Source organism: Otolemur garnettii, unplaced genomic scaffold (genome assembly GCF_000181295.1).
Source record: "Otolemur garnettii isolate 467f Iridium unplaced genomic scaffold, OtoGar3 scaffold00021, whole genome shotgun sequence".
In the NCBI taxonomy this organism is placed as follows: domain Eukaryota; kingdom Metazoa; phylum Chordata; class Mammalia; order Primates; family Galagidae; genus Otolemur; species Otolemur garnettii.
This window is the reverse complement of record NW_003852416.1, coordinates 25,449,747-25,469,891: the sequence shown is the minus strand read 5'-3', so window position 1 is coordinate 25,469,891 and position 20,145 is coordinate 25,449,747. Positions and strand designations below refer to the sequence as shown.

The 20,145-nt window shown below is 38.2% G+C and overlaps 1 protein-coding gene across 3 annotated transcripts in view; it reads right to left on the bottom strand.

Moving 5' to 3' along the window:
* Positions 1 to 1,425: 1,425 nt before the first annotated feature.
* Positions 1,426 to 20,145, bottom strand: part of LOC100941864 (cytochrome P450 2C18-like) — a 62,220-nt gene continuing 43,500 nt past the window's right edge. For all 3 annotated transcript variants that reach the window (XM_023511713.1, XM_023511712.1, XM_003787319.3), the window contains 4 exons: positions 12,408 to 12,549; positions 8,518 to 8,705; positions 2,799 to 2,940; positions 1,426 to 1,963 (listed from right to left, as the gene is read on the bottom strand). In XM_023511713.1, coding sequence (XP_023367481.1) covers positions 1,782 to 1,963; positions 2,799 to 2,940; positions 8,518 to 8,705; positions 12,408 to 12,549 — 654 coding nt within the window. In that variant the 3' untranslated portion in view covers positions 1,426 to 1,781. The remainder of the gene's footprint in view (positions 1,964 to 2,798; positions 2,941 to 8,517; positions 8,706 to 12,407; positions 12,550 to 20,145) is intronic.

The following is a 20,145-nucleotide window of genomic DNA, read 5'->3' as shown; positions in this document are numbered from 1 at the left end:
GTCTAAAGGTTGAATATAAATGTCTTAACATAACAATTATGAGAAAGACATGATGGCTATGTTAGCCAGTTGGATGAGAGTTTTCCAAACTGCATATGGAAGCAACACACTGTATCCTATGATAGAATTAATGTACAGAATTATGATCTAATAAAAAAAAATAGAAAAAAAGGAGAATGATATAAAACTAGTACACTAAGCGTCAGTCTTAAGAAAGTGGAAAATGAAGAGCTAATTTATCCCAAACTAAGCAGAAAAAAGAAATAAAAAAAATTAGAGCAGAAATCGATAAAATTAGAAATATTACGCTAGAAAAATCATCAAGACAACTTATTATCCATGCCTTTGGTAACACATTAAAATGTTTCCATTTGCTATTTGAGAAGGTTTAAAGTAGGATAATGTATGTTTAATTTGCACTTTTTCATTTTTAAGTTATTTTTGCAAGTTTAATAGCCATTTCCATTTGCTCACCTCTAATGTGTCCACACTATTCATTTGCCATGTTTTTATTACCTTACAAGTTTATCTGGAAATGTGGCATATTTTTTAATACAAACCAGCAAGTTATTTAATATCATGCGCAATATACACATCATGTTGTAAAGAACCACTTTCAATCTCACCTATATATGTGTCAGTATAATACATGCTATACTTTAATATCTAGCCATGCACATATATGTGTATAGATATATGCACACACCTATACACATGTGTTGTCTTACACATGCATGCCAAGTATAATGGCTTTCTCTAGTAAATGAGCTTAAAAGTTTAATGGATAGTGTCTCTCTCATGCTACACACATCAAAACAGAAGCAAGGGCAAAATATGACTAGAATCTGCTGCCTATACATGCTCATTTGTTGATGCTGTAGAGATGGTATCGGGCTCATCACTTTACAAAAAAACATCAAATTATATATTATGTATAAAACAATGAGATAGAAAGTAGAAAAACAGAATCAAATCTGGGAGGCTTTCCAGAGATTTTTGTTCTCTTATATGGGGAGGGAGGAATCATACTCAGAACACTTGAGAAGTAATATAAAAGGAATCATCATAGATGATTCTAAGTGCGAACATGAAGTTAAAAGAATATTCTAAATCTTTATTTTTTATTAACGATAATACCCAAGCAGGACATGAATTTCAACACTTAATGTTTACTCTTGTCACTGATCCTATCAGTATTTCCCTAAAGTTTCAAGCTGCACCTGGACACAGGTTCTTTCTTTCAAATCCAAAATTCCAGTGACTCTTGGTGACATTCAGCCAAGAGAGCTTCCCTACCCTCCCACCCTTTATCTCTCTCTGTTCTTCTTATTTTGAGGAAAACCATGGCTTCCATTTCCAGAGACTCTGTTTTCTTTAATTTCTTACTGGCATTATACACACAAGAAGGAGAGTCTACAATCTGACTCAGCAATTAATAGCACTTTTTATTTAGAACATGCACAGGAGAAACAGCTCTTCATTATCATACACTAATTATTTTTCTCTGTTTTCTAGTGACAGCATATTAACAATTCAAGTATTATCATATGTGGTAGCAAATATTATGTTATGGTGTGTGGGGAGCAATAGATATAGTTGTGTGGAAAAATTCCAGAAACTCTCCTTAATGGACATTTGTTATTCACTGCATCCTAAAGGAATAGGAAGACATGAGATAATGGTAAAAGAGAGTATCCCTAATAGTAGGAAGGAGGTGGAGGGTGTCATCCATAAGGGACAGGTACCACAACAGCCACAGCAGCCAGATGATTTGCCCTTCTTCACACAGGAATAAAGCAGATCTTGTATAAGGGTGGCAAAGAAATAGTCCCAGAGGGAACTGAGGTGATATCAATCTTCCTTGTATCAATTGAAGATTTCAGGTTGAAGTTCTGTAAAATGCTGGTCAGGAATAAGAAAAGCTCCATGCGAGCCAGTCCCTCTCCCAAACAAATCCTTTTGCCTGAAAATAATAAATACAAAGGGGAGTTACTACTTACATGTAACTGTGACTAAAACACTGTGTTTGTGGCTCTCATAAACAAATTATGCAGCAACACATTGATGAATGCTTGGATGGAAGAATGAATTGATGGATAGATGGAAGGATAAATGGATGGTTCATTACCTCCTTAAAAATGTCTTGCCTTGTCTTTCTTTATTCCATTTTCTGTCTCCTTTCAGGCAGGTCCTCTTTGAATGTTGCTTACACCAGCTTATGTTTCAGTGTTGGGAATGAGACTGTGGGAAGCAGGCTGCTGCTCCACGTGTGCCCTACACTCAGCAACCTTGCTTTTGTTGCCCTCACAGCCCTGTCCTACTGAATTACAATGGGCTGTTTATACATCTGCCTTTCCACCTGTGGGTGAGGCCTTGTGGTGCCCATTCTGTTCTTGCTTATATGTGAATCCCCAAAGCTTACCTGGGTGGTGAGGACACCAAGTGAAAGATACTCAATGAAAATGGAGAGTGAAAAACATTTGTAGTGGCAGATGAGAAACTTCTAAATAAGTTTTTCCTTTTTGGAAGAGTTCTTGAGCTCCTCACTGGTGTATCCAGGGCAGAATTCAACTTACCCATACATCAGCTTTCCTAATCATAAAAACCTGTTTTATCTCCCCAGAGACCACTAGTCTATCCAATAGCAAGGATGGGTAATGATGGAGGAAGCACATGGGCACTGGTGGTGGGGTTCCAGATCATGTCCAGGGAATAATTCTACCAGCCCCAGAGGATTTCCAACTAATCCCCCAAAATGATCTTGTCCATAAATAAAAAGTCAAATTAATTTCTATTACCTGTTGAGAAAGGCATGAAAAAGTCACTTTTCTTAAAGTTGCCACTTTCATCCAGAAAGTGAGCAGGGTTGAATGTCTCTGGGTCAGGGAACTCATTGTCATCATGCAGCACCGAAGTCAGGGATGACATTATCATTGTTCCCTGGAGACAACAGACATAGGTAAACCAAGTTCTAAAGAACTCACAGATTTGGAAGAAAAAATAGTAAATACCTAGTTAAAAATCTTTCTATTTACAGGTGAGAAACATAGGACCATGGAAGAACAGTAACATTTCCACAGATAGACCCAGTAATAAACAAGATGAGTTCAAGGCCACGGCAATGATCTTACTAAAGTGGTCTCCAATCACACTTGAAATCCTGAGTACTTGGTTGCTTCAGAAATAAACCTTCTGAATCTGTTCTCCTTATTATCAGGCTTGGACACCAGGGTCTGTGCCCATTGGCTGCTCTATTTCATCAACTTAGATTTCACAAATTCTACATTTATATTACAGTGCAAAATAAAAATCTCTGTTGGCACATGACACATCCAGCATCATATAACTTTTGTAAATAAACATACCATACAGTTTAAAATGGTGTCATCTAAGATGAGAACAAAAAGTATAGTAACAAGTATAAAACCAGTGAGTGTTTATCATTGCCAAGCAGTTTGTCTTAATTTAAAAATGTCACAGAGATATTCATTAGAGATTGACCCAAAAGTAAAATCACAGAAGGGATAATAAAATTAGAAAAATCATCATTTTGCTACCAGTCAAGTCAGGATTATCAGTTCAGACAAGGATTATCAAATAATAATTGATAAAGCTAAAGCTTCGTGGTGTGTGATTTGGGAAAGAGGATTTTAACATAGTCTTAAAGTACAATGCATGAATTTTTATTACTTATATATAAAGAGCAAAGTCTTCACAAGAGACCACCCTATTACTGAGGAACTTGGTGTAACCAATACTAGCATAAGTGACATAGGTGCCCCTATCTCACCAATGAGATTCTGTGGGATACTGAAAGCACTTATGTAGCAGCCCGTATAGCCTATGGCTAGGAGGAGTAAGTTATAAGAAATACCTGTATAGCTCAATAATGGAACACCTTGGTGAAAAGGGCATGGAGAGGGATTTAGCTCTCCTAACAAGCATGAGAGATCATGAGATGAGAGCATTGGTGAATTGGCAGTCTTTACACCTCTCATGTTGAGAGGCAAGAGATCAGCCTTATATTATGCTGAAGGAGAAGGCAGTTGGGAACATGCACATTCTATCATGGACCCGCTTACACTGACTCTGTCATTTCTGCCAGCACAGTGTCTCTCTGCTGAAGATCCCTAAGCTCTGCTAAAGACTAAGATCTACCTTTCTAAGAAGATTGCTTTACTCTCTCAAAGATTATCTCTCTCTCTCCCCTCAGCTAAAGTAAATAGCCCTCTGGCACCTAAGACCAATTGTTCCTGAGCACAGTAACATAGCAGTCCATCTCTGGAAACTAGATAAGCCAGGGCTCGAGACCAACCAATCCTGGGCCCTGATAAGTGGCGACAAAGGGACCCTGACACACTTATGCTTTATTCTTCCCAAAATCATAACTGGAATCTAATCTACAGAACAATCACAAAAATAACCTGAGAAACATTTGAAATGTGCAGGCAGAATGCAGACCAAAGACCCCATTCTTGACAAGGGAAAACACCCCCAGAAAAATGGAAAAATTAAAATGTAAGCTGAGTGAATCAGAACAAAGGAAAGTCAGCTAGTTTACCTTTAAACCAGCTGCTGCTAAATTTCTTATCTGACTAAGTTTCCAGCTTTTCCTAGAGCTCTGGTCTATTGGAAATACAGCTTAAAACACCCCTGCTGGGCCTGTAAACACTCAGGAATAATGGCCATAGAAGATGCTGTGGCAAGGGCCTGGAAAAATGCATTAACTAGGCCCTTTCCTGCCCAGTAAACAGACAAAGCAAATACCCATTGTGGAGATTTATATTTGGCTGGGGCTTGAACCCTGAAATGTGAGCAGGAGGGCTTATACCCCTTATTGCAGAGGAAGACCTTCTATGGTAGTGATGAGAGGAAAATTCCTCTCTCTCACTGATTCTTCAGAGGAGATTGATGCCAGTGGTGTTTTACTCCACAGTGAACTGTCAGAGTTTAACACTTCCCTAGGAATCTGTGTGTGACCTCAGACAGGAGGCTGCCCCCACACAAGGCTCAGGTTCCAGATTTCTCAAGACTCTTAGACACCTAAAGTTAATGATTATAGAAACAATAGCAGCTGATATGCTCACTGGGAGAAACTTCTGGTCTTTGTTCCTTTCCTCAGCTTAACCTTTGGGCTAATGAGCAAATAGCCTTTAATTAAAAAAAAAAAAAAGAAAAAAAACCCAGAAAATTAAAAAAAGCTGAGTGGAAATGACACTCAGAGCCACCTTTGGAACCCCACAAGTAAACAGTGGTCCCCTGAGTTCTCACATCTGAAAATTCTATTTTGTGTGTCTTGTCTCTTTTTTTCTCATCATTTACAATTTTATATTTCTTAAGTGGTTGCAGACAGATCCACAGGTCTTATCAGACCCTGCCCCCTGGGCAGAACTCTAGCAGAAATGGCTACCACTAGCTTGGACTTCAAAAAGTTCAACATACTGAAAAGAAATGCATGAGGGAAAGGAACTGTGTTCTTGATCACAAGACACTAAAGGGTCAAGATAACCAAATTATAATCAGTGTTCCTTGACTGGATAGTAAACTGCAAAAGAACAAAAGTTTATAAAGTTTTAGTAAAATTGGGAAAATTTATGTATACGCTGTACATTAGATAATATTATTATTTCAGTTAACTCCAGAGTGTGAATGGTATTGTTATTATGGAGGAGAAAAATCTTTGTTCCTGAGGCATATATGTGAAAGTGCTGATATGTGGACAGATGGATAGAGAGATATAAAAGCATATGTACACATGCTTTCATATGTACATATATACACATAAAAGTCTTTTATTTTATTTAGATTTAATTATTTAAAAAACATAAAGATGGGGGAATCCATCCTCTGTCTAATATTAAACACTTATAATTTTGTTTTTAAGATTTTTCCCTAGATACTTAAAAAAGTAAAACAAGAAAATGTTTTTATAAGACATAAAAGCAGATCTATTTTCAACATTGAAACTAAAACAATTGGAAATTCATAAGGAAAAAATTAAAACATGGCAATTATTATAAATCATAATAAAATTAACTTCAAATGTGTTGATATGAGAGTGTTAAAAAAAATAAAACTTCTACAAAAAGGGTAACCGTATAACTTTAGACCACTTTGTGCAAATATTCTTCACATATAAGGCACAAATACACAAATCAACCTCCCATTGCTGCCTGAACTTCGACTGAACAGAAACGTCTTCTACTGGGCATGAACAAATAATAGCCCATGCAAAAATCCAGCCAACCACTTGCTTTTGCATATTTCATTAACTAAGAATGTTTAAGTTGAAAAAAATGCAAAGGAGTAATATTTTTCACACATGAAAAATTATGGAATTTAAATTTCATTCTCCATAAAAATTGACACATATCCATCCTCATTCTTTCACACATTGTCTTTGGCTAATTCCACACATTGTCTTTGGCTAATTCCATGGCACAATGGCATAGCTCAGTAGAGCAACAGAAAACCCAGAGCCTACAAAGTCTAAAATATTTACTCTCTGTCCCATTACAGAAGAAGTTTGCCAACTCTTGTCTTAGACCATTATCTCCCCTCTGGATCAAAGGCTTCAGCCTGGGACAGAAGAGCAAACTTACCTGCCATGCAGCACCTCATATCCTATGCATAAAGGAGTAAATAGGTCACTAGGGATCTGGGCTCTGTAAGTTTAAAACTCAGCATAAGCCACCCTAAGGCATAGCAAATGGGTGATCTCCACAGATGTAGTGCTTCCCTAGCAAGGTTCCCAAAGCTGATGCAGTGGATGGGGGAGACTGACAATCTATGTCTGATTCTTCTATCCCATTTAGACAGATAACAGGGGAAGAACAAGTTTCATGAACATTAACCTTAGACCCAAGAATTGAGACACAAAAGTTGCATCCTTGGTGAAACAGAGTGGATTGAAATCCTAACCCTTGCACCAAATTAGTGGTCAGGGTGAGCCTCATAATCTCTGTATAGTTATCAGTTCTGCCTCTTGAAGATGACATTAGTAATCACAAAATTCCCATTGTCATTGATTCTTTTCCCAAAAAGGCAGTATTTGGTCATGTACTTTTTAATTTTAATAATAATACATCCTGCGTCAAGTGGAATAGACTAGCCTATAGCATAACAACTAGAACATCTGGATGAATATGGAAATCATGTGATAGAAGGCATTATAAAGCCACTAAAACAAAAATTGGTCTCCAAATTTCAAATATGGGAAAACATCACAATAGTGAACTCAAGCCTATAGTTAATTGTTGACTGTGTTCACATCATTATCAACTTTGATTCAGGGCACATGTTGCAGCATTATGACTGCCCATGGAAAAGGAATGAACCCTTTCTGAAAGAAAACAAACATCATCTCAAACTCTGAATTTTTTCATATATAATATCTGGCATTGCGCCAGAAGTTGTCAGACATTTCAAAGATACATCTATATTGTCATGAGAAGAAAAGTAGGAAGAGGGAAGACCATAAAAACAAACCAACATTAGAGAATATTTCTTACCTACATTTATATGCCAGCATAATTTTGATACCAAAATTCTGACAAGAAAATTGTGAGGAAAAAAATTACAGACCAACAACCCTGAGGAATATAGACACAAAGTCTCTGTAGAATATGAATGAGATCATATCCAGCTTCATGTATAGACTTATTTATATTTAATGAAGAATGTGAAGTCAATTGCCCACTATTACCAATTCTACCAATTCTATTCAACACTCTCAGGTAATCTTAGCCACTTCAATAATGAAATAAAGAGAAATTATGGACACAAGAATTAGAAAATTGAACAAAGTTTAACCCATATAATAGGATAATGTACATAGAAATTCCAAATGAATCTACCAACAAATTATTAGCAATGATTAATCAATTTAGCAAGATTAATAGATTCAAAGCCATAAAAACAATTATATTTCCATATTCAGGTATAAAGAAATGAGAAAGGCATTTTAAAAATGTATAGCACCAACAAAATATTAATTATCCAGGAAAAGCCTGGCAAAAAGAGTTGCAAACCACTTCACTCGAAAACTCATTATTAAGAGAAAATAGGAGAACATCCAAATAGATCCAAATATGCTCCCAATATTTTGGGAGTATAACCATATGCATGAATTGAAAGATTCAATACCTCAACATGTTAATTCTTTCAAATTGACTATAGATTTAATGTCACCCTGATAAAACCCCCAGTGGAGTGTTTTGGGAAAGTGACAAAAATGATACTTTTAACATTTATTTGAAAATGTAAACACTGAAGAGTAGGCAAAACAACATTAATGAAGTAGAACCAACTTAGAAGACACACATTGCTGGATATCAAGACCTCTTATGAAGCTTTACAGCTCTAAACAGAAGGAAATAAATTCCATCAAGCTGCTGCATACATGGGTTTTGCTCTTCTCTCATCTTGTGTTAGTAGAGAGTTCAAACCATACTGTCCATACTGTGAATTTGGGAATTTCAAGAACACTGAGGTATCATGTAGGAGAAACAAGTTTACCTTGGGGATCAAGTAGTTTCTGAATTTAATGTCATGGGTCACTGCACGGAGCGCATTGTTGGGGATGAGGTCAATGTATCTCTGGACTTCATGCACCATGGCATCTGTGTAGGGCATGCGGCTCCTGTCCTGCATACAGGGGCTCCGGTGTCTGCCAATCACATGGTTAATCTCCTCCTGGACTTTAGCTATAAGACACAAGTAAGATGTGATGAAAAAGAGAAAAAGGGCACATTTGTCATAGCAATTTAAGATTATATGAAGCATTAAGGATGGTGTCCCAACAGCATTATATACAACGTGAGTTTTATGCCCAGATATACACGTAGGTTAAGAATGAGAGTTGCATCGTGTATGTACATACCACTCTCTTACAAACTAAAAGTCACAATGCATCAGCAAATATTTATAAATTAGCATACCCTATAACTTATACACATAATAAATATAGAATGTATGTTCCTTCAAATGTATTGTATATATCATAAACATATAATAAAGTAGAAGTAATGAAATACTTCAAAAAATAGACACTATATTTAAGTCAAGAAATTACACTGCTTATGAACAGAAAAACTGGAAACAAATATTACATTTAGGTATAAAATAAAATGTAGGTTTCAAAAATACGTGTAACAGATCAATAAATTATGTATGTGTTTTATCAGTGTTTGTGTGTGTGTGTGTGTGTGCGCGCGCATGTGCATGTATAATTTGCAAAGGTAACATTTTCATCCTCCCACTTCCCAAATGTGGCTACTTTGGATATTCCAACATCTTATTCTGGAATTCATGTTCATAATTCCAGATAAGGACCCTTTGTTTTCATTTCTTCCTTGGCCATTATTAAAGAATATTTAAAGATTTCCTAATATGGGAGATGAGAATTTTCATTTCCATCTCAACACCCATAGAAATACTCACACACAGAAACAGATACATACCTGCACACACACAATTCCTGTCACTCTATTTAGGAGAATATATTTAGATTGCAATTTGGGCTTATATTACTTGTCATTGTTTATATCATTCTGACAATATAAATATTTCACTTCTCTGCTTAAACAAATACATTTCTTCTTTAGTACTTTCTTAGGCATAAAAACATGTTTTAATTGGATTCAAATTTTCTATTGTTCATGTGAAAATTACTTTCAAATGCTCAGGTGAATGTTTCAAATGCCAAGTAATAATTTTCCAGTTATTGGAAAGCCACAGAAGACTGATTGCTTCTGCTTTGTTCTTAGTATCTCTTGTCAAACCTGCCTTATCCCCTAAACCTATTCTGAAGTGGCTATTCTCTTAGCCTGGTGTCTTTCAGACTCCCTGACACTCACCTTCTCCTATATGAGGTCTCCTGACTGCAGGAGCTCATGACATCCTGTCTTTTTTCTCGGTTTTGGATATTTGGATGAAGCTCACTCTCCATATTAAACAAAGATGAAAAAGAGTATAAAATTTGTGGCAATCATGCATGTTTTAACTCTTTTCATTAATAGACAAACTAATATTTACTGTCAAGAATTCTGGTTCTTTCTGACACCTAAATTTTTTTTACATAACCTGACATAACTCTCTGAAAGATATTATGTTGTTTTATTTAATCTTGTTCTTCTGAAATTCCATGACCCTGCATCTTGGGGTGGAAGTTTTGATTTCCTTTGGTCTGATGAACACTTAGAATATTCTACAGATTGTGAGGTATATGTATACTATGGAATACTATTCAGTCATTAAAAAAATGGAGACTTTACAGCCTTAGTATTAACCTGGATGGAAGTGGAATACATTATTCTTAGTAAAGCATCACAAGAATGGAGAAGCACGAATCCTATGTATTCAATTTTGATATAAGGACAATTAATGACAATGATTCGGTGGGGGTAGAGGAAGAGGAGGTCAAAGAGAGGGAGGTGGGAGGAGTGTAGGGTCTCAGTGTGTGACACACTTTTTGGGGGCAAGGCACAATTGTAAGGGGGACTTTACCTAACAAATGCAATCATTGTAACCTGGTTTCTTATACCCTCAATGAATCCCCAACAATAAAGAAGAAAAGAAATTTATAAAATAAAAATGAAGAATATTCTACAGAGATGGAAAATGCAGAGGTCTTTCTCAACAACTTTTCTCTCTCACTGAAGGATATATCCTAGCTGAATTTCAGGGAGCAAAATGGAGACAGAACCTAAGTTTCTGCATTCAAGGAACAGAACCTTAACAAATCTTTTTTTCCAGGACTGTTTTTGTGGCATCCCTGGTGGTCCCTCAGACCAAGACTTCTTATCCTCCTTTTCTCCAAAGGAGGATATTGATTTGCGTGGGCAAATCAATAACCTGATAAAGGAGTTGGGAACCTAAACAAAAAGAGTCTCCTTTTTCAGCCTCATTGTCTACCTTCTTTGACACTTGGTACTTCCACATACTGAACCTTATGGGGATTGCAGAAATGCAGATTAGCATTTCTTGCATAATAAATCTTTTCATTCTTAATTTTAGGTTGCAACCTCCCTCTTTGCACTGAGTCAGTTATAGCCATCCCCATTTGCTCTCTGTGTTTCAGAAGTTTGCCAAAGACTTAAGGTCTGTTTCCTGAGCTCCTCTCTTCTTACTTTGAAAAGCTAATTCTCATCTGCAATTAGTTAGTTTATTGTTATTTAAGTGGGATCTTGACAAAACGGGCGGGGGAGGGGGGAGAGTATGATTCTTATCATACCTTAAAGGTTAATTTCTAAAGTAGAATTGTACATGAAGGATAAAATTATTGCTACATCCTTAAGAAATTCTTAATTTGTGAAACATCAGTCTTCTGGAACAGACTTCTAGAATAATAAAATTTCTTAAAGTACATCTTCTGCCTAAATCGAAACATCTTTCTTATGAATCTAACATTTTTGAACTTCCCAGCCTGGAAATTATCTCCAGGAGCCTCACAGCATTTCTAGGATTTCACTTATGCCTTAATAAGAGAGGTTCCCATTTTTCCTACCTTAACATTAGAACATGGAATTTTCAGAATGAGGAAATCTATCTTCAAAGACATACCTACCATTCCAAGCGCACTTTTCACAATCAAACCGACATACAATCCTAGGCCAATATATACTGGCTCTGCCTGCCAAAAATTGAGATGCCTAAAAGGCTAGAATGACTCCATTTTGGTAACTCCATTTTGTGACAGGCCCATGCAGGTCTCTAACTTGCACCATAACCCTACCTCAACCCATGTCCACTTGGCCAGTGCATGTCAAAATGCATCCTATGTTGAAGAACATCTGTGGGGCAAAAATGCCTCACATCCCAGAAATAGCGTAAATGCCACTGTCCCTTCCTCTGTAAGCCTTCTCATTTATAGCGCTGCTTCTGTAAACATAACCACCACCTACCTTCCCCTGCCAGCCTTCCTTTTAACCATACAAAATTCTGCTTCTATGAAATTCCACTTTGCTCCCCCTAAACCCTCCCCAGCTATAAGGAGACTATAAAATCTTAAGAGACTTAATCTCGGGATGGAGAGTTCCTTAGCATGAGCCTCCTCTCCACCATGGCAATAAAGGACTCAAAACTGATTGGATCTCACTGTGCTGGCGCTCTGACTATAATCCCAGTCTCATGTGGGTACAAAATATCACCACCCATGAAATTCACGAGCTGCCCCAAGCCCTACTGCTTTTCATACTGCCATATTTTCTTCACTTCTCTCAGTCATTCTCCCCTATTGAACAAATATTTCTTGCTTTAACCACATTGTTAAATTTGGACAGATTACAGCAGCTGGCACTAAAGTTTAAACAGTGAAATTTTTCTAAGAAGTATAAGATGGCAGATCCTATCAACATCTACCCAAAATCTTTTCTGCACTTCACTTTGCTCACCATCTGTGGTCATACCTGTGACCTCTGGGTGCTTCAGCAGGAGCAGGAGGGCATATCTCAGTGAGGTGCTTGTTGTCTCTGTCCCAGCACCGAATAAGTCAGATACAGAGCTTACCAAGTTTTCTATAGTGAATGCAGACTCTGAGTTATTCTTTTCCTAGGAAAGATTTGATACAATTTTCTAACAAATTATTTGCAAGGATATCTAATTTCCTAAATGCTGAATGTCAGTAATCATTAGGGAAATGCAAACTAAAACCACAATGCAATACCTTACCCCTGTCAGGATGGCTTTTATTAAAAGTCTCAAAACAATAGATGATGGTATGAATGCAGAGAAATTTGTACATCTATGGAAATAAGTATGGAAACTTCTGAAAGCATTAAAAGTAGACCAATCATTCAAATGAGTAATGCAATTATTGTTCATCTACCAAAGAAAAAGAAATCATTTTATAAAAAAGACACTTGCATTCAAAGTGCAAGCATCTGACAGTGACAGGCAGCAGACCCTTTTCTTTCTGGTAACAACAATGCAAAATGTAGTCATTCTTTCCCATTAGTCTTTAAACTTTTAATCGGTTCCAGCATCAACTTAAAAGCTCTAAATAAGATGTAGGGTGGGATTCAAGGCATGATTCATCCTGAGACAAATTCCTTTCTAGCTGTGAGCCTGAGCAATTAACAAGCTACATTGATTTCAAAATACAATCATGGAACAGGATAAGGGAAATGTTCCAATTGTGAAAGGGAGAAGTAAGTAAAATGAAAGGGATAACTGGTTCCTAGTAAGTACAAAGCAATAGTTATGTCTTAAAGCTAGACAATGACCTTCTTTGACTTCATGCCCCATATCCTGAGCACACTGGGGTAATGCCTGCTTCTATGGCTTTGATGGGCTCAGTCCACTAGGAAACCTTCATGGGCTGGAGTTAGTGACTAAAGCTTTCCCAGGCTGGATTACCATACAGGCTATCTCTGCAGCTCTGGGGCCTCTAAGTGACCTCACCCCCACACCTCCACAATGTACAGCACCAGTGGAGATTCTCTGCCTTCCCCAACACAATTGTCCACCTGGCCACTTGGCTGTTTGTGACATAATTTGGACTCAAGGTAAAGGCTTCACGACCCCTCAGCTTGTGCACTCTGCATATCTGGAAAGTCATTGCCACATGGACCTCAGCAACATACCTGGCCTATGCAATTCAGTATGGCAGAAGAGTGGCATTGAACCCTTGAACCCTGGTCTCCTATCCAGTTTGAAGAGTGGGAAGATGTGGAAGGAAAATGAATGCTGAGGGCCCATGGACACCTCCCAGGAAAGCTTGTCCTCCAGGTCCCAGGTTGTCTTGAAGATTTCTTGAAATGCCTTTGGGGTCATTGTCCTATTGTCTTGATGAATAGCACCTTACCTTCTTTCTATTTACACTAATTTTTTAAGCAAATGATAAATTAGCCACAGTCTGGGATTGCTTTCCTAAAGATGCCTTTTCATTCTTGGCCAGGTGAGAAATTTTCCAATTTTTTCCACTCTGCTTCCCTTATCCATAAATTCTATCTGAAAACATTTCTCTCTTCTCTCATTTTACACTAAATGGCCAAAAGAAGCCATTCAGCCTTCAAATACTTTCACACATAGATATTTTTCCTTCCACATCTCTAATTGGTTGCTCACAACTTCCACATTCCATAAACTTTAAGCATGATCACAATTCTGCAAAGCTTTTTGCAATTGTATAATAAGAAAAACCTTTACTTTGTTTTCTATATCTTTTTCCAGCTGTCACCTTATCAGAATGGCCTTTACCATTCTTATTTCTACCAATATTTTTACTGACACCACTTAAATAATCTGTAAGAAGATTTAGTCTCTCTCACCAACTCATATAGAATACACTTCCCTCAATAATAGAAGAATGTACATTCTTTCTGCAGGACAGTGCATATTTTGTGTCATAAACAATTCTGAATACATTTTCAAAGATGAAAATCACACAAAATATCTTCTTATACCCCTCAATTAGGGAAAGAAAAATGAATGTTGAACACCATGTTCTTGAACCAATAGGTTAACAAAAATATAACTAGGGAAATAGAAAATATTGAGAAATAAATGAAAATGAAAATTAAATATACCAAAATAATGATAAGTAGCAAAAGGAATATTAGAAAAAAAATTATAACTTTAGACATCCACCTTAAAAACATGCTCAAATAACATAACTTTAGAACTTAGATAATAGACAAAGCATAGCAAAGTAAACTCAACACAAGGAGAAGGAAGAAAAAAAAAGAAAAAAGAGAAAGAAAATCAACAGAATAATCAGTGACACCAAATATTGTTTCTTTGAAAGATCAACAAAATTGACAAACTTAAACATGACTGCCTAAATAAAAAGAGAAGACATCAATTACTAAAATCAAAAATGAAAGTGAGACATTACCAGTGATTTTGCAAAAATAAAGAGGAATTTAAGATAATACTAAAAACAATCATACACCAGCAAATTAGATAATCTAGATAAATAGAAATCTTCCTAGAAATACACACCTTATTAAAACTGACTCCAAATGAGATAGAAATTGTGAACAGACTTACAATAAGTAAAGACATTGAATTAGTAATTAAAAACTATCTCCGGGAAAATATACAGGACATCAGGCTACATGACTTCACTGATGATTTATACCTAAATTACTTTTAAAAATTAAAGTCAACCTTACTCAAATTATTACAAAAAATTATAAGAGGAAGGAATACTTCCTAAAACACTATCAGGATAGTCTGATATCAAAGTTCAAGATACTATAAGATAAGACCATTATTTTTTATGAATCTAGATACAGAAAGTCTCAACAAAATAATAGTTAACCAAAGCACATTAAAATACTGAAAAAAAAAAAAAAACACCAAACAAACAGATCCATGCACACATACCCAAACAATCTAATTTAAAAATGGGCACAGGACTTAAACAAGTGTTTCTCTTAAGAGGGCATACAAACGGCCAATGATCACATGAAAAACATGCTCAGTGCCACTAAATAATAAGGAAGTGCCAATTAAAACCATAATAAGATACCATCACACCCACTAGGAGGATTACATTATATACATATATATAATAACTCAACATTTATCATGATAAAATCACTCAGAAAACAATGAATAAAGAGGAATTTCCTTATCACATCAAGCACATTTAAGAAAAAATTCTAAGCCTATTTCATACCAAATTATGAAAGTCTATAACTTTATTGTAAAGTCAAGAGAAAAAACAAAACACATGTATGTTCACTTTTCACTCCATCCAATATATCACTAAATACCTAGCCAGGGCATTTAGGCAAGAAAAGAAAACATGTTTAGATAGAAAAGGAGGAAGTAAGATTAATTCTAATCAAAGATAACATGATACTACATAAAGAAAAGTCCATACAATCCATGAAAAAACAACTAGCAATATTTCAGGGTACAAGATTAATGGAAAATTGAATGCATCTCCACCAACAATGAACAAACTGAAAATTAAATCAAGGAAATAGTTCATTTATAATAATATCCAAAATGGTAAAAAGGCTAAGAACCTATGTTACCAAGGAATGGAAAGACAACAAAATCTATCAACTGTTGCTAAAAAGAAAAAAATACCTAAATAAATGGAAAACCACCCCATCTTCAAGAATTGGAAGACATAACATTATAAATGACAATGCTTTCCAAAATTATATGAAGATTCAGTGTAATCCCTATTAAAATTACAATCACCTTTTCTTGGGGGGAGGAGAAACAGAATTTCCATGCCTCAATTCATATGCACCTACAGGGGAAGATTCAATTTCCCAACTTCAATACTTCAACACAAAGCTTTAAAAATCAAAACACTATGATTCTGGAATATAAACAGACATCATGGCCAATAAAATAGAATTGAAAACAAAATAAAAACCTAAATATGTATTGCAAATTCATTTTCAACATGCATTCCAAGACTATTCCACTAAAGCAAGAGTTTCTTCAACAAACAGTGCTGGGACATCTGCTTAATCCCATATGAAGAAATGAAGTTGGCTTCATACCTCATTCCACATTCTATATGCAAAATAATTCTGAAAGTGGATGAAAAGCTTAAGGATATGAGCTAAAACTATAAAACACCTAGAATAAAATATAGAGGTAAATCTTACTGCCTTCAGATTTGGTAATGGATTCAAAGATTTAAAATTAAATGAGCAAAAGAAAAAATAGATAACTGGATTTCCTCAAAATTAAAATGTTTGTTTATCAAAGGAAATAATGAAAAATGTAAAATACCATACAGAATGGGAGAAAATATTTTCATATTATTTATTTAATATGGGTTAATTAAATGGGTTTAATGTCAAGAATACATAAATCAATTCTCATGGCTCAGCAATCAAAAGCCACACAACCCAAATAAAATAGGCAAACCACCTGCATTTCATTTCTTCACAGAAAATATAAAAGCAAGAAACAGCATATGAAAAGATGCTCAGTATCACTGGAACATGGAAGTCAAAATCAATTTCAAATGACATAAAAACTACATAATTACAAGTATTGACAATTATGTACAAAACTTAGAACCCTCCCACATTCCTGGTAAGAATGTAAAATGACAAATTCACTGTAGATAGGCCCAGTGGTTTCTAAAAAAGAGAATCCTAAAATTACTAAAAGATTCAAAATTCTAATGCTAAGACCATACTTAAGAAAATTGAATAGATTCTGGGAAGATGGCCAACTAGTAGCAGCCCTTGTCAGAGGCTCCTGAGCAAAGGAAGAAAAACTGGATGGAATCAGAATCTATGAAGCCAAAGACGGGGAGCTGAGCCTAGAAAGAAGTTTGGCAAGATGTAAATCCAAGGAAGAGCATTTAAGAACACAATGTACAGGTACAAAGCAGGCCCCAGACCTGCTTGCTAGAGCTGCAGGCCTCCTATGGGTAGAGGGCGGCTGCAGAGGAGCCCCCAGCTCTGGGCAGGTGCAGAACTACTTGCTAGACTATGTGCACCCCATGGGTGGCAGTGGAGGAGTCCCCCACTCTGGGCAGGCCCAGAACTGCTTGCCAGAGTCATGCACCCCACGGGCAACAGTGGATATCCCTGCTCCAGGCTCCTGCTCTGGACGGGCCCAGAACCGCTTGCTAGTGCTGCAGGCAGTGGTAGAGGAGTCCTCTGTTCCGGGCAGGCCCAAAACTGGTTGGTAGAGACACGCACACCCATGGGGCCAACAGAGGAGTTCCCTGCTTCAGACACCCATGTTGGGTGGGTCCAGAACTGCTTGCTAGAGCCACACGTAACCTACAGGATCACAGTAGGGGAGTTTACCACTCCCATGGCCCAGAACTCTTTGCTAGAGTCATGGGTGTCCCATGGGTGGCAGCAGAGGAGTTCCCCACTCCAGAATCCTGTGCTGGGAGGGCCTAGATTGGCTTGCTAGTGCCATGTGCACCCCCCAGGCAGTGGCAGAGGAGTTCCCAGCTCCAGACACCAGTATTGGGTGGACTCGGAACTGCTTGCTAGAGCCACATGCAACCTGCGGGGCCACTGTGGAGGAGTCTACTGCTCCAGGTGGGCCCAGAACTGTTTGCTAGAGCCACGCATGTCCCACAGGCAGTGGCAGAGGAGTTCCCTGCTCCAGACATCCTTCTTGGGTGGGCCCAGAACTGCTTGCTAGAGCCACACGCAACCTGCAGGGCCACAGTGGAGGAGTCTACTGCTCTGGGCAGGCCCAGAACTGTTCGCTAGAGCCACAGACATCCTGTCAGTGGCAGTGGAGGAGTTCCCTGCTACAGGCTCCCATGCTGGGAGGGCCCAGATCAGCTTGCAAGTGCTGTGTGAGTCCAGCAGGCAGCAGTGGAAGAGTCCTCTGCTCCCCATTCCCCTGACGCCCCGGTTGCCCCTGAGGGGCTGAACTAGGACTGATCCGGCCACTGCTGTTCCCTTGCCCCCCAATTGCCCTGGAGGGGCGAACTAGGACTGATCTGGTCATGCCCATGCCCTGAGCCACCACTGCTGTTCCCCCACCCCACCCCCGTTGCTCCGGCAGAGCTGAACTAGGACTGATCTAGCCACTGCAGTTCCCCTGTCCCCCGGCTGCTTCTGCGAGGCCAAACTAGGACTGACCCAGCTGCGCACATTCCCTGCACAGCTGCTGCCACACCCTTGCCCCCAGGTTGCCCAAGTGGGGCTGATCAAGGACTGTTCCAGCCGCTGCCATTTCCCTGCCCCCCACTCGCCCTGATGGGGCTGAACTAGGACTGATCTGGCCGCTGCTATTCTCCTGCCTGCCCTGGCTACCCCAGGGCCGAATGAGAATTGACCTAGCTACCACCATCCCCTGCTTCCCCCCTCCCCGTTGCCCCAGCAGGGAGGAAGTAGGACTGAATCAGCCGTTCTTGTGCTCCACACAGCCGCTGTTGTTCCCCTGCCCCCTGGTAACCCCAGTGAGGCTGACTAGGACTGATCTGGCTGTGTGAGCACCCCGCACCATCGATGCAGTTCCCCTGCCCCCCAGTCACCCCGGTGGAGCTGAATTAGGACTGATCAGGCCACTGCTGGTCTCCTGCCCCCCAGTCACGCCAGCAGGCTGAATGAGGTCTGATCTGGCTACCCAAGCTCCCACAACTGCTGCCATTCCCCTGTGACCCAGTTGCCCCAGCACCTGATAACTGGGAGAAGAGGCCAGACATGCCCCATTTCTCTGGGTAGCCAGAAGAAGTCACTGACTGAACGGTTCTGATAAGGTCCTCAAACAGAGGAAAATCAGCAAGGGGCAGAATCAGTGGAAAATCTCTGGCAACTTGTATAAGCTTGATCAACTCCCCCAAGGAAAAACTCAACCTGAACAAGACATCCCCCAGACTAGATCAACACCCCCAAGGAAAAATGGGGCAGATGCAGTTGAAGACCCCATCCATAAACAGATGGTTAAGATGTCAGAAATCAAGTTCAGAATTTGGATAGTAAATAAGATTAACGGATGGAAGAAATGAGAGAATTAGAATTTCAAGAAATTCTTCAAAAGATATCTCAAGAAATTATTCAAAAGATGTCTCAAGAATTCAACAATTTCAAAGATAAAATGATCAAAGATTTTGAAACACTGAGGCAAAAGGTTGCAGCCCTCAAGGATCTGAAAGATATGGTGGAATCCCTTCATAACAGAGTGTAACAGGCAGAAGAAAGGATCTCTGACATTAAAGACAAAGCTTTTGAACAAGCCCAGGAGCACAAAGATCAAAAAAAATGGAGAGAAAACTTGATCTTTCTCTCAGAGAGCTCTTGGATAAATTGAAGAAAACTAATATTCACCTTATAGGAATCCCTAAATGCGATGAAGTTGCTTCACAAAACACAGAGGCTCTTCTTCATGAAATTATGAAACAGAACTTTCCACAAGTGACAAGAGATTCTGAAATTCAGATAGCAGATAGTTTCAGAAACCCAGCATGACCCAACCCAAACAAGACATCCCCCAGGCACATAATTTACTTCACTAAAGTTAAGATGAAAGAGAAAATTCTGAAAGCAGTCAGACATGAGAAAACCGTAAGGTACAAGAGGAAGAGTATTAGGATGACTGCAGATCTCTTGGCTGAAAGCTTTCAGGCTAGAAGAGGATGGTCATTGACTTTTAATCTCCTAAAACAAAATAACTTTCAACCCAGGATCCTGTATCCAGCTAAACTGATGGAGAAATTAAATACTTTAATGACATTCACATGTT